Genomic DNA, 17723 nt, shown 5'->3' with positions numbered 1-17723 from the left:
ATATATATACTGAAAAGAAATATATACTTGAGAGATAAAGTGGACCTCAAAATTTAAAACTTTTGTGCTTCAAAGGACACCATCAAGAAGCTAAAATGGGAGAAAAATGTTTGCAAATCATATATAGATAAGAGACATATTCAAAATATGTCAAAACCCCTTTCAATTCAATTATAAAAAGAAAAATAACCTGGTAAAAAATGGAAAAGGGGGATTTGAATAGCCCATTCCTCCAAAGATATATCACACTCATCTCACACGCTAGTAAAGTAATGCTCAAAATTCTCCAAGCCAGGCTTCAGCAATATGTGAACCGTGAACTTCCTGATGTTCAAGCTGGTTTTAGAAGAGGCAGAGGAACCAGAGATCAAATTGCCAACATCCACTGGATCATGGAAAAAGCAAAAGAGTTCCAGAAAAACATCTATTTCTGCTTTATTGACTATGCCAAAGCCTTTCAATGTGTGGATCACAATAAACTGTGGAAAATTCTGCAAGAGATGAGCATACCAGACCACCTGATCTGCCTCTTGAGAAATTTGTATGCAGGTCAGGAAGCAACAGTTAGAACTGGACACGGAACAACAGACTGGTTCCAAATAGGAAAAGGAGTACGTCAAGGCTGTATATTGTCACCCTGTTTATTTAACTTCTATGCAGAGTACATCATGAGAAACGCTGGACTCGAAGAAACACAAGCTGGAATCAAGATTGCCGGGAGAAATATCAATAACCTCAGATATGCAGATGACACCACCCTTATGGCAGAAAGTGAGGAGGAACTCAAAAGCCTCTTGATGAAAGTGAAAGAGGAGAGTGAAAAAGTTGGCTTAAAGCTCAACATTCAGAAAATGAAGATCACGGCATCCGGTCCCAACACTTCATGGCAAATAGATGGGGAAACAGTGGAAACAGTATCAGACTTTATTTTTCTGGGCTCCAAAATCACTGCAGATGGTGACTGCAGCCATGAAATTAAAAGACGCTTACTCCTTGGAAAGAAGTTATGACCAACCTAGATAGCATATTCAAAAGCAGAGACATTACTTTGCCAACAAAAGTCCGTCTAGTCAAGGCTATGGTTTTTCCTGTGGTCATGTATGGATGTGAGAGTTGGACTGTGAAGAAGGCTGAGCGCCGAAGAATTGATGCTTTTGAACTGTGGTGTTGGAGAAGACTCTTGAGAGTCCCTTGGACTGCAAGGAGATCCAACCAGTCCATTCTGAAGGAGATCAGCCCTGGGATTTCTTGGAAGGAATGATGCTAAAGCTGAAACTCCAATACTTTGGCCACCTCATGAGAAGAGTTGACTCATTGGAAAAGACTCTGATGCTGGGAGGGACTGGGGCAGGAGGAGAAGGGGATGACAGAGGATGAGATGGCTGGATAGCATCACTGACTCGATGGACGTGAGTCTGAGTGAACTCTGGGAGTTGGTGATGGACAGGGAGGCCTGGCGTGCTGCGATCCATGGGGTTGCAAAGAGTCGGACACGACTGAGATACTGAACTGAACTGAAGCACATGAAAAGATGCTCATTATTAGTGATCAGGGAGATGCAAATCAAAATCACGATGAGATACCACTTCACATCTACCAGAAGAGCTATATTTAAAAAAAAGAAGTAAAAAAGATATTGCATCCTTCACACACTAACAGGGTAAAGAAACTGCATTCTTCACACACACCAGTGGGAAGGTAAGATGGTGTAGTCATTTTAGAAAAAGTTTTTTCCTCAAAATGTTAAATTACCAGATGACCCAGCAATTCTACTCCCAGGTACCTACCCAGGAGAAAACACATCCACAAAACAACTTGCACAGGAATACTCAAAAAAGGAGTGTTCTCAATACTGCAAAAGTAGAAACCACACAAATGTTCATCAACTGGTCAATGGATAAATAAAATGTAGTTTATCCAAGCCATGAAATATTATCTGGCAATAAAAAGGAAGTTCTGATACATGCTATGACATGGATGAACCCTGAAACCATCATGTTAAGTGCAAGAAGCCAGTTATAATAGATCACATATTTTATGATTCCATCTATATCAAACATCAGTCTAGACAAATCTATAGATAAAGATTGGTGGTTGCCTGGTGCTGGAGGGGCAGGGATGGGTAGTGACTACTAATGGGTATAGGATTTCAGGGGAATGGGGTGGGGAAGGATGGTAATTAAAATGTTCTAAAATCCACCGTGAAACACTCCGTATGTACTAAAAATCACTGAACAACAACAACAGGAAAATCACTGAACTATATACTTTAAATGGGTGAACCCATTTATGTGAAGTACGTCTCAGTAGGGCTATAAAAAATACGTGAATGACAGAGTCGTATTCCCAAATATGTCACATTCATGCGTTACCTGAAGCTATTAAATATTTGCAAACCCCACAAAAACGCCTTAAGTAAATCCAAAACACATTTAAAACAGTCTAAGATTAAACAGCCCAGCTGGGCAGGCTGCAGAGGGAGGGAGCCAACTGCAGCTTCACCACACCCAAATCCACGTGCTGGGGGGCCTTACCACACTGCTCCCTTAGTCTCAGGACCTATTCACATTCACTCTCTTCAAAACCACTTATGAGCGTACAGAGGAGAGCAGATTATCTTGACCAAAATCACACGACTAACAATTGGTGGTGTGAAAATTCAAACCCAGTGTCTAACAGCAGAGCTGGCGCTCAACTGATACAGTATTTCAACCTCCCTTAATAAACAAAAAGCTGCTAAATTAAAAAGATACCAATTTGTAGGTGATCATCACCCTTCTCCAACATGGTTTCTATACTACACAATTAGATTTACCACAGCTAGGCAATATAAAAATATTTTAGATTAAGGCATGAAAACCTATCATTCAAAACAAAATATCCACATTCTATTTACCTTCTGTATTACTGCCTGTTGGCTCAGGAGTGATTCTCCCGTCATGAATGTTCGCGCTCTCCTCATCAGAGTATATATGGTCATCTTCCCTATTTTCTGGCCACTGTGGCACCTCTCTTGTGTCTGTTGAGCAGCTACATACATCTTCGTTCTTGCTGAAATATCTCTGTAGCCATCCAGGCACAATATTCTTAACAGATTCTGTAACCCTGCTAAGAATGCCCTGTTGAAGAGGAAAACATGGAAGGCAGTTTAGAAATTTATCTTTTAAAATAAGTACCTATGTACAGAAAGCCATACCGAGCAAAATATAACTATTTCCAACAAAGTTTCCTAAATTTAGTTACTTGAGTTAACACTGACATAATGCATTTTACAAATTCTATAGACTTTACGAAATTCCTACTTTTTTCTTTCTTCTACACGCATGTATCCACGAGCCAGTAACTGCCCCAAATGGCCACATGACTCTAATCGTTAAAAAACCCCAACAGGCTTTCAACTAAACAATATACATTTTAGATTTAGTAGTAAGATATGCACTAAAATGCTATAATCCCAGACAAAAGGTAGCCATCTTGATCCCAGCATATTAAAGCAATATAAATACCTTCAACAGCTCCCTCAAGCAAATATTTCACTGTACACTCTTTAACAACAAAAATTTAGGTGAATAAAAAGGCAGTAAGACAACAAATGCAACATAAAAAAATCTAAGACTTTCATTGATGGTAAAATTTTGTTATATTAAATGTTGCCTAAAAACCAAGAATTTTATTACAGTAACTTTTAAAGGGAGAAAAAGCTATGGTACAACAACTATCAGCATTATTAATGTTCACTATAGCTTTGCTATGCGGCAGACGCTGTTCTCGGCAGTTTATACACATTATTCAATTTAATCCTCACAACAATTTTATAAAACTGCTTTTAACAGTGCCACTTGATGAATGAAGAGGAATAATGAAGTAATGTGCCCAAGGTACAAACACAACTGTTGCAGAATATCTAGCATGCACTTTGGGGTCAGTAGGCTGTACTCTGATTTACTCTGGGTAAAATAAGAATAACACCCTTTCCTACTATTACTTGATAGGAATTATAAAGAAGATCAAATGAAATAATGTGAAAGCACTTCACAATTTACTAAGTATTAACAGAAACATACACTGATAATGTCATTAGTAATGAGAAAAAAGGCTGGCAGAAACAACCTGGGGTGAGGTAGCCAGTTTCAGGCAACGGTTTTTTTCACAGAATAGGATCAGAAAGTCACAGAAGGGGAAAAATGAATCAGCAGGCACAAAAAAACAATAAAGTTAAGGTAGTATACATAAAGCCTGAAAGCAAACCCAAGACAAAGAGGACTTGAAAAATCCTGTCAATAGAAAAGATGGAAGATACCTCTGATATAGGCACTTGGACAGTATCTTCTGATTATCCGAAAAGGTGTAGGTAACGACTAGGAAATAAGCAATTATTTTTGCTCCAAAGAGACATTTTGAACAGATCTGTAAACTCTCTAGCAACACATGAAACCAACAGCCATGGAATACTATTGAAAAACACAAATTCACTGCTCCCCTTCTCTATGCTAGTGTTACAAAGTACTGGCTTTTCTGGCAAAGATTCTATACCTACTCCAAGATTCAGTATTTATAAAAACACACGTTTATTACCTTGCTATTTATATTTAAGTATTTATTTACTCCCCCATATTCCAAAATACTTGAAAGTGCTTTCAAGATGTAAATTTTCAGAAAGGCATACTTGAAAACATACGTGTCTGCTGACTGACTGGCGGCACTGGGCCTTAGCTGTGGCTGCAGGGTCTAGTTACCACCCAGGGACTGAGCTGAGCCCCTGCACTGGCAACACGGAGGCTTTAGCCACTGGACCACCAGGCAAGCACCCAAAAGGCATACCTGATACGAAGCACTGCAGGAAAAGTTTGTATAGTATGTAAAGTAAGTCTTGCGTAGACTTCCTCTAAGGTATTTAGCTACTAAAAGTAGTAAGAGATTCCTGTGATCTCTATTCACCTAAGGAGGCAAGTACATCACAAATTAAATTAACACCATCTTTAACCAAAGGTCACTTATGTGGCAGCATTAGGGAACCCGCCTGCCAATACAAGAGATGTTAAGAGAGGCAGGTTCGATCCCTGGGTTGGGAAGATCCCCTGGAGGGGGCATGGCAATCCACTCCAGTATTTTTGCCTGGAGAATCTCACAGAGGGCTATACAGTCCATAGAGTCACAAAGAGTAGGACACAAATGAAGCGACTTAACACGCACACATGCGTAGGTATTGTTGAGAATAAACCAGTAAAAATTTAACAGTCAAAATAGATGTAACTGAAACTCATGAATTTTGTTTGCAGACCCTCTTTCTTAAACTAAAATGAACCAATTTATTTAACCACAGCGCAGAGCAGCTTAGTGTAAGATTACAGTGAGAGAGAGAGGAAATACTAGCAGCACGATGAAAGAAAGCATGATGTGCTTGACAGAAATAACGAAATAAGGATGCCAAAACTGACCTGGAAACACTATCGGAAGGAAATATTCCCCATGCTTCAATACCCCTCTACAGGGTAAATGATCCTAAGTCATCAAGAAAATCAAGAAAAGTTACAGTAAGCTCAGTAAACCCTAATTCTCATGGTTACCAAGATGTGGTCCCTTCACCGTTTATATCAGCATCTTCTCAGGCCGCATTCCAGCCCGACTAAATCCAGGAGGTAGGACTCACCTGTTTTAACAGACCCTCACAAGTGATTCTGGTGTATGCTATATTTTTGAGAACCACCAATCTAGTTAAAGAGATTAGGAAATTAAATACATTTCAGGAAATCACAATACAATTATCTCTGCAAGAGGTGAATAAAATTATGTATACTTAAATCTTAATATTCAGTTACCTGGAACATGTATATGTGGAGCACTAGTCAGACACTAATTAAAATATATCAAAATACTATGTAACCAATCAGAAAAACAAAGCTTAGAGGAGACAGTGCTGAATACAATGTGGCTTACATAACTATTTCCTGAGCATTTCCCAACTTTAGCCATGATTTTTACCTGTACTGTTACTTAACGGTTTTCTATCTGTGTGTGTGTGTTAGTCGCTCAGTCACGTCCAACTCTTTGCGACCCCATGGACTGTAGCCCGCCAGGCTCCTCTGTCCATGGAATTCTCCAGCGAAGAATACTGGAGTAGGTTGCCATTTCCTTCTCCAGGGGATCTTCCCAACCCAGGGATCGAACCCAGGTCTCCAGCATTGAAGGCAGATTCTTTACTCTCTGAGCCACTAGGAAAGCCACCAGGAAGTGTATTTCTCTTAATAAACAGCTCTTTCTACACAATAAAATCTACCAAATCACAGATTTGATTCTGTACCAGTCCTCACTTGCACTTCCCTGACACCATCTTCGATGACTGTCTCAACAAAGTGGCTCATGAGAGACTCTAGAGGTCATTAGCTATCAGAGGAGGAAGGAAAGTGAAGTCTCTCTTCCTGGGCTCTCTCTGCTCAAACACTCTATCTTTAAAACTACAGCTCCAGCCAGCCAGCCTTTGCTCCACTCCAGTTACACAGTTTCTTCCCTTTATTTGTCTAGTCCTAGTGGTGGCGGCAGCTTCCCACTACTGCTAGTCTCTGAGCATCCTGCTAGCCTCTATGTATTCCTTTAACCACCAGCATTTATCTCTGAGCAGACTCTTAAAAGAAATTTCAGCTGGAATTAACTGTTTCTTGCTGGGTCCTTAACTGATAGAGCAGTGTACTTTTGTTAAATTTGCTTTCTAATTAATATGAAAATTAAAGTCAGCCTGGTCATTGGATTCATCTTCTTTAGCAACAATAGATGTGCTACATTCGGGGAAAACACATTTTTTTGGCCGTGTGTTGGTATCTCAGTTCCCAGTGAAAGTCAAAGTCGCTCAGTCCTATCCAACTATTTGTGACCCCATGGACTATACAGTCTGTGGAATTCTCCAGGCCAGAATACTGGAACGGGTAGCCTTCTCCTTCTCCAGGGGAATTTTCCCAACCCAGGGATCGAACCCAGGTCTCCCACATTGCAGGCAGAGGTTTTACTGAACCACAAGGGAAGCCCTTAGTTCCCAGACCAGGGATCAAACCTGGAGCACCAGCAGTGAAAGCACCAAGTCTTAACCAGTAGGCCACCAGGGAATTCCCCAGGAAGCACTTATTACCCAAAAGTTACATCCAACTTTTATCTCTATAAGACAGTACATAAATGGACCAGGAAAGAGGCTTATCCTGATGAATATTTTAAAATCTTATCTAACTCACAGAGGTAAAAGCAAACATTGTTTTACTTCATTCAATTAATTTAATCAATACTTATTGATCATACACTACATGTCAGGCAAGAACACGGGATAAAGCAGGGAACAAGTTCCTGCCCTCTTGGAACTTAGATTCTAAGTTAGGGAGACAAAAAGTGTAACGTGTAACACACACAATATGGTGATTTGGTGCTATGGACAACAACAAAGCAGGAAAGCAAAACGGGGCAGCTGTTTTATACAGGCAAAGACCTGATAAAACGTGAGGAAGGCGCCTTGCACATTTCTAGTAGAGAAGTATTATAGACTGAGGAAGCAAAAAGTGCAAAGACTCAAATGTAGAAGTGTCCTTGGCACATGCTGTCCAAGCTTCCAGTAACTTTGTTAATAAATGTTTAATCTAATAGACTTGAAATAACTACTTAAATCCTTCAAAATTCCCCTTTGATCATTTGGTGTGTGTGTGCATGCACATGTGAGAGAGAGAGAGAATCCATGTGCAAACCTTTTGTTCCAAAACCTAAAACAGTGGTCCTCAGACTGTAAGTCTTCAGACCAGCAGCCTTGGTGTCACCTAAGATCATGTTAGAAATGGAAATCTGTTTTAACAGGCTCTTGAGGTGATTCTTATGCAAATTAAAGTTTGAAGAACACTGTACTAAAATCATCTAAAAATTCAATTGCAGGTTTCCTAGCTAAGGCCATGATAAACATAACCGTGAAAATAAGCTTAACAACAAAATTAACTATTTCTGACATTATCTCAAATGCCATGCCACTTGTATCAATTTTCAAAACTATCTACTTTATAGTATGAATTCTGAAAAATTAAACATAGGAGAGAAGTAAAACATAAAAAAGCATACTTCTCAATCTATTTTATTCCCAATTAAAGACAACTTCTGCTTTATTGACTACGCCAAAGCCTTTGACTGTGTGGATCATGACAAACTGCAGAAAATTCTTAAAGAGGTGGGAATACCAGACCACCTTAGTTGCCTCCTGAGAAATCTGTAAGCAGGTCAAGAACCAACAAACAGTTAGAACCAGAGATGGAACAACAGACTAGTTCCAAATCGGAAAAGGACTATGTCAAAGCTGTATACTGTCACCCTACTTATTTAACTTATATGCAGAGTTCATCATGAGAAATGCCAGGCTGGATGAAGCACAAGCTGGAATCAAGATTGCTGGCAGAAGTATCAATAACCTCAGATATGCAGGTGACACCACCCTTATAGCAGAAAGCAAAGAGGAACTGAAGAGCTTCTTGATGAAATTGAAAGAGGAGAGTGAAAAAGCTGGCTTAAAACTCAACATTCAAAAAACTAAGATCACAGCATCTGGTCCCATAACTTCATGGCAAACAGATGCGGAAACAATGGAAACAGTGAGAGACTTTACTTTTTGGGGCTCCAAAATCACTGCAGGTGGTGACTGCAGCCATAAAAGCAAAAGACGCCTGCTCCTTGAAAGAAAAGCTATGATCAATCTAGACATCATATTAAAAAGCAGAGACAGTACTTTGCCAACAAAGGTCCATCTAGTCGAAACTATGATTTTTCCAGTAGTCACGTACAGATGTGAGAGCTGGACAATAAAGAAGGCTGAACGCTTAAGAACTGATGCTTTTGAACTATGGTGTTGGAGAAGACTCTTGAGAGTCCCTTGGACTGCAAAGAGAGCAAACCAGTCCATCCTAAAGGAGATCAGTCCTGAATATTCATTGGAAGGACTGATGCTGAAGCTTCAACACTTTGGCCAACTGATGAGAAGAACTGACACACTGTTAAAGACCCTGATGCTGGGAAAGATTGAAGGCAGAAGGGGATGACAGAAGATGAAATGGTCGGATGGCATCACCGACTCAACGGACATGAGTCTGAACAAGCTCCGGGAGCTGGTGATGGACAGGGAGGTCTGGCATGCTGCAGTCCATGGGGTCGCAGAGTCGGACACAACTGAGCGACTGAACTGAACTGAAAGACTTAACACATTTATTTATAGTAAATAATCGACTACCAGATCCTAGAAGTTTAAAGAACAGCTCCTGCATTGCTGGGGGATTCTTCACTGTCTGAGCCACCAAGGAAGCCCTAAAGAACTGCTAGGGAAAAGAAATCTCCTGATCACGCAGAGAACAAGGCAAAGAGTAAGAAACCCTATCTACCGTTCAGATTTGGAGAAGCACTTCCTTGGCTGGCAATTTTTATGAATTTCAGTCACTAATAGGAGTCAGGAAAAAAAAGAGCTAGAAAAAGGGAAAAATCATTTTCTTACCAAAGGTTTCTTTGATTGTATTACCAAATAAGGGCCTTCGTATTGAGATAAAGGTTATTATTTCAATAACATTTTCAAGAGTTATTTAGATAAGACGTTTCAGGTCTTTCCAGGAATGGGGTAAATCAGCTTCCTGTATGGACCCAGGAGAAAGAACGTTTTGTGATACATTCTCTCTTTTTTTTTTTTGGCCATGCAGCCTGGGTTCTTAGTTCCCTGACCAGGGACCAAATCCATAACCTCTTCAGTGAAAGCTCAGAATCCTGATCACTGGACAGCCAGGGAATTCCCTGTCTTGTATATTAAATACAAACAACCTAACCTTGAGGGGGAAACAGAAGTACATGGAGTAAAGGTCTGATAAGCAGTGAATACTCAAGCCCAACTTTACCAGAGTAGCTTTCTCTCCACTTTCAGAGGCTTCATTATAACGTGATGTAGTTTTCCTAAAGAAAAGCTTCTCTGATCCTCCAAATCTAGGACCATCACTCACTCACATGCACCAACAGTGCCCTGTACTTCCCAAGTGGAGGTGAGCTGTCAAGTGGGATGGTAATGACAAATCTCTCATCTCCGCTAGAGGATCAGCTCTGTGAACGCAGCAACAGGTCTGTACAGTGCAGATTAGCTGCTGCATGATTTTAGTTTATCTACGGATGCAATACTCAACCAACTTCTTATTCCCACATGTGATATGCTGTGGCAAGTTTCAAAAAAAAAAAACATCAGTAATCCTAGAATTCAAAAAACAAATAATACATTTGCTTGGTGTAACAGTTTCAGTTTAAATATTTTCGTTGCCACGCTAATAGCCCTTCCTCCAAAAAACAATTTGTGAAACTATCCAAGAGCATGGGAAAATCAAACCATCCTCTGGAATGATAAATAACACAAAGCCAACCAAATGAAAAGAAAAGTCAAAGAAAAAAATTAATGAATGGCTTAGAAAAAGCAACAAAACAGAGTATTAAAATCTTAAAAATACTTCTTGTAGCCCCAAAGCAAAGTCTACACTAGATGATCCTAAGTAATGAAGCTGAATTCAAGGATTATAGGAGCAAAACTTTAAACCGAGACGGGTTACAACGATTGGGTTTCTCCCCCAAGAACTAAGGATTCTTCATTTGGCAAAAACAAACCACAACAAAAACCTTATCAAGATGCCACTGAGATTTAGAACAAGTACTCAATTTGGGGGCCAGAAGTTAAATTCAATTCAATACTATACCCTTATATTAAGTACATTCAATTTGTAAGGTACTGTGACTACATTAGCTTTTTGAATTACATTGAACCTGAGTTCAAGGGCTAATGAAAGAAGGCTGAGGTAGGGCCCAAGGCTCTTCTACAATCCAAACGCAGAACTCCTTTGTACTGAAAGAGAAATTCTTTGCCTATGTATCTTCTCATCAATTTGCAATCTCAGAATAAGCAGGGACACTCTCCATATCAGCACTCATAGACTTCCTTCTTCTTACATCTCCTCTGTTCCTACTAGTTTTTTTGATCTCAGTTCTATTCAACTCTTTTCTTCACATTATCCTCTATTAAACAGTAGAATTCAGATTATAAAATCTCTTCTCACATAAACTTTACTGGGTCTCTCACTATAAATATTAAACATAATCTTCAGTTTGAAGGTTCTGGGGCCCTATTCTCCCAGAAAACACTGTTGTTTTGATTTTTATCTGCTCTTTGGGCTAGATTTTGTTGAAGTTTGTCAATGACCCTTAGTTTTCTTCCAGGGGTCTGTGAACTCTCTCCGTACTCCCTCAGCTCCTATGTCCCTAGTCTTCCCTTTCCACTCTTTTTTGGAAGTCTCATTTCAAACAGACTCCCTAATCAGTTTTCCCCTTGCTCCATCCACCCCAAGTGAAGAACAAGGGCTAAGAACCAAAGACTTCATGTGAGACTTGAATATCTAATTATAAAATATCTTTAACACTAAATAGTAAAAACCTAGATGCTACTCTAAGTCTTTCTGTTATTTCCAGTTTTTAATACATCCATTCTTACATTACTTACTTCAAAAATGTATCTATTAGAAAGTACTCAAATTCTAATGCAGTAATATTGAATCTGATTCCAATAATCTGAATTTAACCCAAGCTGTTGTCACATTTTACAACCTACAGTTAAGCTTTCCCTATCCAACAAGTCTAAATCTTTCCGGCCACGTAAATGATTTCCATCCATTCTTTATACGTTTCATTTTTCTTTTCAACGTCAAGTTCAGTTCAGTTGCTCAGTCGTGTCCGACTCTTTCCGACCCCATGAACCGCAGCACACCAGGCCTCCCTGTCCATCACCAACTCCCAGAGTCCACCCAAACCCATGTCCATCGAGTCGATCATGCCATCCAACCATCTCATCCTCTGTCATCCCCTTCTCCTCCTCCTCTCAATCTTTCCCAGCATCAGGGTCTTTTCCAATGAGTCAGCTCTTTGCATCAGGTGTCAAGAGATTAAGTCAGAAAACATGAGCATACAAGTTATTCTAACCAAAAAAAAATTTTAAACTATAACTGGCCACAATTTTCAACCTCCTTTAAGGCTCTTTAACACTAATTCAGGTAGGAGAAACATGACCTGGCTTAGTTTCTTATTTTTAGAGATTCATATTACAGAAGTAGAATTAATAGATAATTAACAGTGATCTAACAAGGGCAAGAAAAGGATTCCCTACAAGACCTTCCAAACTAGCAACACGAGACCCAATAAAAGCCTAAGGCAATTTAACCCACCGTAAGTTACCCCAAAAAGATACTGTCGCTTTCCTTTCACAATCTGTTTGGAAACTGGATGTAAAAGTGTATTAAGCCACAAGCAAATGGGCAGGGAAACTGAAATATATTTAGACAGAAGCAGCATTCTATCACCCTGTTTCAAACAGTGAATACCGTAAATTGTATCTGGTGGCAAGACTTTTCAACTGGGCTTCCCAACACAGAAGAATTGTTCAAAAATATATTACAACCATGACCATAAGCTAAGTAGCTACAAGTAAAACGTTTTTGAAAATACAAGGTCATTAACATTACATCTTTCCAGTAATATTGTGTGCCTAATGAAATGGTTTTAATTAGTGACATCAGACCATTTTATTTCAAACTGATAGGTAATTGCCTCAAAGGGCTTTCCAGGAAAGAGAGACATCTGGACTTTTTTTTGTCATAAGAAAAATTGGTGAGTAAATTGATAAAACTATTTCACAAGGGTTTCTCGTCGCAAACAAAATTTTCTACTATGCATTAAACAGTATGTGGATTTATTTTCCTATACACTTAAATGACTGGCATCTAAGAGGAAAATGTTAAAAACAATATATTTTTAAACAGTTTACGGCTGTTTAAAGGTTTGACCTCATCACTCAGAAAACAAGTCGTAAAATCCAATACAAGCCTATAAAAGATTGAATTTGGGTATATAAAAGAAAGATACCTCTACTAATCAGAGACTAAACATTTAAATCAAAAGGTTCTATTTAACCACAACAGTTTCCAATGAGTCCTTACTATATATGCAGGCCCAGTTCTAAGAGCTTTACTTACATTATCTAACTCAACCCCTCACAACAGATTTCCACTTTACAGATGAGTAAATTAAGCAGAGAGAACTTTCCAAGTCCTGGCAGAACAAGGATTCAAACCCAGATGCTCTGAGTGGATTACAGCACTTTTTTCTAACAACTATGTCCATTTGTTTTTGCTGACAGTATTAATTAAACATCTAGGATACAGCAAATAAAGATAAAAGTAAAAAACAACTCAGGGATTTCTGGGATGAGTTATGTATTCAATCTTTCAATATCCCTCCTTCTCAAAACTGAGAATGCTCTTCAGCCATCCAATACCAAGCAGGACAAAATATCACACAGAAGCTACCGAAACAGCAAAAACCACACAATCTTATAAACCAGTGCCAGGCAAACCATAGTCTGTGGCCCAGACTCAGTCCTCAGCCTGTGTTCATACAGGCCTCAAGCTAAGAACAATTTTCACATTTTTTAGAGTTATAAAACAAAGAACACGCAGGAACAAAACCTAAAATATTTACTATCTGGCCCTTTACAGAAGAACTTTATAGACTCCTGATCTAAGCTACTGAATACATAAAGGAGCTTTCACCTCCCTCCAAAAAAATAGCTAAATGCAGAAACTGACTTGAAGGACAAACTGCCTCTAGGAAGATAAAATGAGTGGATTCCCTTAGCTCCAAGCCAGAAGACAAAACCTCTGAAGCACATCCCCCAAACAAGGGCAAAAATAAGTAGTTCCCCTCTCACCAGGAGGTGGCAGTAGATTCTTCAAGAGGCAAGGTTCTGATTTGCCCATGGGCTCAAGCTTTTTGTGGCGGCTATTAAGAAAAGCAGCTTGACCTCTCCAGAGCTCACTTTCTGGACCTGACAATCTGCATAAAAAGGAAATGGGAAAGGAGACTGAACAGGCAACAAGACCTAACCACATACTCTTTAGGGACCTGTTCACTCCCACTAGAAGAATGATACCATTTCCTAAATGCATCTGGGCTAAGAGTTAAGGGCTAGGGAAGAAAGCAGGTGAAAATGATCAACTTAATCATTCAGTGCTGTTTTTCACATTCGCTTAAGTTACCACCCTTCAGTTAGTTAACTGACAATGAATTTTTCTCTCCACAACTTCAAGCAAGATGCCATTTTAAAGATCAGAAGTTAAAAGGAAAAAATGTAAACTTTAGATATACCTCAGCAGAGCTAAACCAGAAGTCAAAACAGGAAATTGCAAGTCAGTGGAACACATGCGAAAGTCACAGGTACTGCGTGACTCCACAAGCCAGTTATCCTGACAAGCAATGGCAAAGACCCACTAACTGAGCCAGATCTCTCATTCTTTCAGTCCTCAGCTGCACAACCAAAAAACTTTGTTTTTGCCCAGAAACCAGTGGACGTTTAATCAAAATACATCAGTATAAAACATGCCATGTCATGAAGCTCCATGCTATTCATGATGACTCAGCAGCTGCTGCTAAACACAGAGGTGACAGCCTAGGATAGCTGACAGCAAGCAGGTGGTCTACAAGTTCACAGAAGTTTTGATAAGGACTAAAGAACATCCTTAAGATTTTAAAAAATCCTCAAATTAAATCTTCTTTTGTATATGCCTGGATACTTTTCTTTGGTAGTAACTGCCAATACTAACTGTTGTTGTTCAGTGGCAAGTCGTGTCCAATTCTGCAACCCCATGGACTGCAGCACGCCAGGCTCCCCTGCTCTTCACTACCTCCCGGAGTTTGCTCAAACTCAAGTCCATTGAGTCCGTGAGTCATGCTATCCAACCATATTAGCCAATACTAATAATACCTACAGAGTAGATTAAGAAACTCCCACCTTTAATCTCAATTCAATAGCTACAAATGTACTTTTTCAATTAAATGGCTGTGGCAATAAGCTGAATACTTTAGACAGGGGGAAATGATAAATTACCAAACTTTAAAATAAAACTGCACAGTCTGAAATCATATCAGCTCTAAGACAATTTGGATCACAAGTGTTATGCTGTTAAGGCATCATCTCCCTCAAATTAAGTTTTTATCCAAGTATATTTAAAAATAAGGTGTGACTTTGGCTTTTGCCACCTAGAATATAGGAGCTTCTTTCTAAACTCTGTCCAGACCATCCAATGATCTGTATTTACATTTCATTTTTTATGTAGTAACTTTCTCCTAAGGAAAGCACTCAGACATTTATTTTTTTCAGAAAAACCAGAAAGCACATGTGTCAAACTTCCTCCCAACAAAAGGATTAGGTTAAAGGGCCAGGCTTGTGACCTGAATTCTAATCTTGCTCCTCACAAAGAAAATTTGAAAACCAAGCCTATCTGGGGGAACACTGGTGGGAGGTGATAGTAATGTCAAGACTTGTAACCATTAGTAGAGAGCTACCTAACATTATAAACTACAAATTTCACTATTAGGAAACTTCTCCCAAATCTTTACTTTTAAAATTCTGTTTTTAATGATACAATTTAACAACAGCACCAAACATGTTTAACTGTTAAATATTTATTATCATCCGAATAAAGCAATCTAAAAGTCTACCTTTAACAGTATGCAACAAGTTACCAGACCCTTTTGCTATACACTTTTTTATAGGTTTAAGGCCCACACTTACTTCCTACCTCACTATCAGTGAAAAGTTTTATAAGTGACTTTTATTAGAAGGTTTTCAACATTTTCCCACTCAATCCCCCGTAACAAACAAGCAAAACTTAACTTAAGATACTTAACTTAAAGATACTTAAAGATACTTAACTTTCTCAGAATCAAATGGCTGAGGATAAACTCATATTTTTATAATTTCAAACACCCACAAGTGCACAAGGTGGTTAAATTTCAAGACCACCAACATTCCTGTAGTGTCGAAAGTACCTAAACTTCTAGAATACCCACTGCAATATTAAAATATTTTGTGCATGAGATCAGAACTGGAGTCCCGGTCAACTGTGCATAATGGCCAATTCTAGTCTCCAAAATAAAACGCGCGGGTGTGTGTGGGGAGGAGGGGGAAAAAGGTTGGACAAAAGTGGGGAGGGAAAAGTCTCGCGACGGAAAAAAAGACGTAAGTGCGGAGAGGGACTTTCAAAATGCCCCAGTGCCACTAACGATATCCCGGTTGAAGAAAAAAAATAAGCCAGGACTCTTAGATCGGGGAGAGCCACGGGGAGATGGAGAATTTAAAGGATGGAGAAGAAGTTATTCCACTTTCCCTGTAACAGCGCCCCCGCCAAGCCCCAGGTAGGTAGGTACCCTGGCGGGGTGAGGATCAGAGTCCTTGGGGCAGCCCCGCTCCCCGCACGCGCTGAAACGCGGGTGACCAGAAATCTGCAGGCGTTGGGGGAAGGGGGTGGCCCTCCCAGCCACAGCTTTTTCCCTTTTCCCTTGAGGGACATGAGTAATTACCGCCCCCCCCCCCCCAAGCTCGTAATCCCCGCCAAAAAAAAAAAAAAAGGGCAGAAATACGGGCCCACCGTGGGCCTCGGACTTGTGTTCCCGCCCTGCGCTCCGGCCCGGGGAAAGCCCCGGGGCGGAGAGGGCCAGGGTGCGGGGCGGGGTGGGTGGTGGAGAGAGGAGGCCGAGCCACACGTGTGCGCCGCAGGGCTGGCCGTCCTCAAGCCCACTTCCCGTCGCCGCCCCGGCGGCCTCGGCTCCCGCCGCCTCGCCCGGGGCCTCCCGGACGCTCCACGTGGGGCGCCAGGACCGCCCCCCCCCGCTCCCCCCGTCGCCGCCAGCCCAGTACCCCCCCGCCCCGAGGGCCCCCCTCACACACGGCGCCGGGGCTCCCCTACCTGGTGCTGCGGTCGCCCCTGCTGGTAAGGCTTCATCGGGCCCTGGTGGCAACGCCGCGTCCGGATCTTGCCGCCGCCGCCGCCCCCTCCTCTGCCTCCGGCTCCCGAGGCCATGGCGGAGCCTCTGCGGCTTCCCCCTCCGGGGCGGGAGAGGCAGAGGCGGCCTCAGAGGACCCCCGCCCCCCGCCTTGCCTCGCCCGGCCCCAGCCCCCAAGAGTCCGCCCGCGCTGCCCTCACAGCGGGGGCCCAGGCCCACCGGGAACCGCGGGGCGGCGAGCAGAAGCGAAGAGAACGCGCGCCGGCGGCAGCGAGGTGGGGGGGGCAGGGGGGGGAGGCCACAGAGGCCCAGGAGCTGGCTCTCCGGTCCCGCAGGCTCCCGCGGACCCCCGCCTCTGTGTGTGTCACCGTCTCTATGGAGATTCCCCCCACAGAGGACAACGCGAGCGGCCCCCGGCGCTGCTCGGGCCTAACTCGGCCGCCGGCTGATGGGGATTCTTCTTCCGCACGCCCCAGCCGTGTAGCTGCCGCAGTTGAAGCCGCCGGCGCCGCCCGCCTACCCCTCCCCTTTGCGCACAGCGCCCGCCCCGCCGCTGCCGCCGTCGTCGTCGTCGCCGCCGTCGTCCCTGCAGTCGCCGCTGTTGCGTCTATTGCCGCTGCTAAGGCCGCCGCTGCGGTCGCGAGCCAGAACGCCGTCACTCGTCAGCGCCCGGCGAGCCTGCGTCATCACGCTGCGACCGGCTGATAGACGAGAAAGGGAGGAAGGAAGGAAGGAAGGGCTGTCGAGCCCGCGCTCTCGGCCGCGCGGGCCGCTGGGAAATGTAGTTAACGGGGGGAAGGCGAATTCTCGGAATGGACGCGGAAGGAGAGAGGCACGGTTTGCCGCAGAGGCACAAAGCCAGGGGGGTT

At 42.0% G+C, this 17723-nt stretch overlaps 1 protein-coding gene across 1 annotated transcript in view; it reads right to left on the bottom strand.

The window, feature by feature from the left end:
- The window catches only part of NUP153 (nucleoporin 153), a 74099-nt gene extending 56612 nt beyond the window's left edge, over positions 1-17487 (bottom strand). Inside the window, exons 1-2 of the mRNA XM_061398779.1 lie at positions 16818-17487; positions 2897-3119 (exon numbers count right to left, since the gene is read on the bottom strand). Coding sequence (XP_061254763.1) covers positions 2897-3119; positions 16818-16931 — 337 coding nt within the window. The 5' untranslated portion in view covers positions 16932-17487. The remainder of the gene's footprint in view (positions 1-2896; positions 3120-16817) is intronic.
- Between the last annotated feature and the right edge of the window lie 236 nt (positions 17488-17723).

The sequence above is a fragment of the Bos javanicus genome, chromosome 23 (assembly GCF_032452875.1).
Source record: "Bos javanicus breed banteng chromosome 23, ARS-OSU_banteng_1.0, whole genome shotgun sequence".
NCBI classification, from domain to species: Eukaryota; Metazoa; Chordata; class Mammalia; order Artiodactyla; family Bovidae; genus Bos; species Bos javanicus.
Note: the sequence above shows the minus strand (reverse complement) of the source record. Positions and strands in the feature narration are given on the sequence as shown.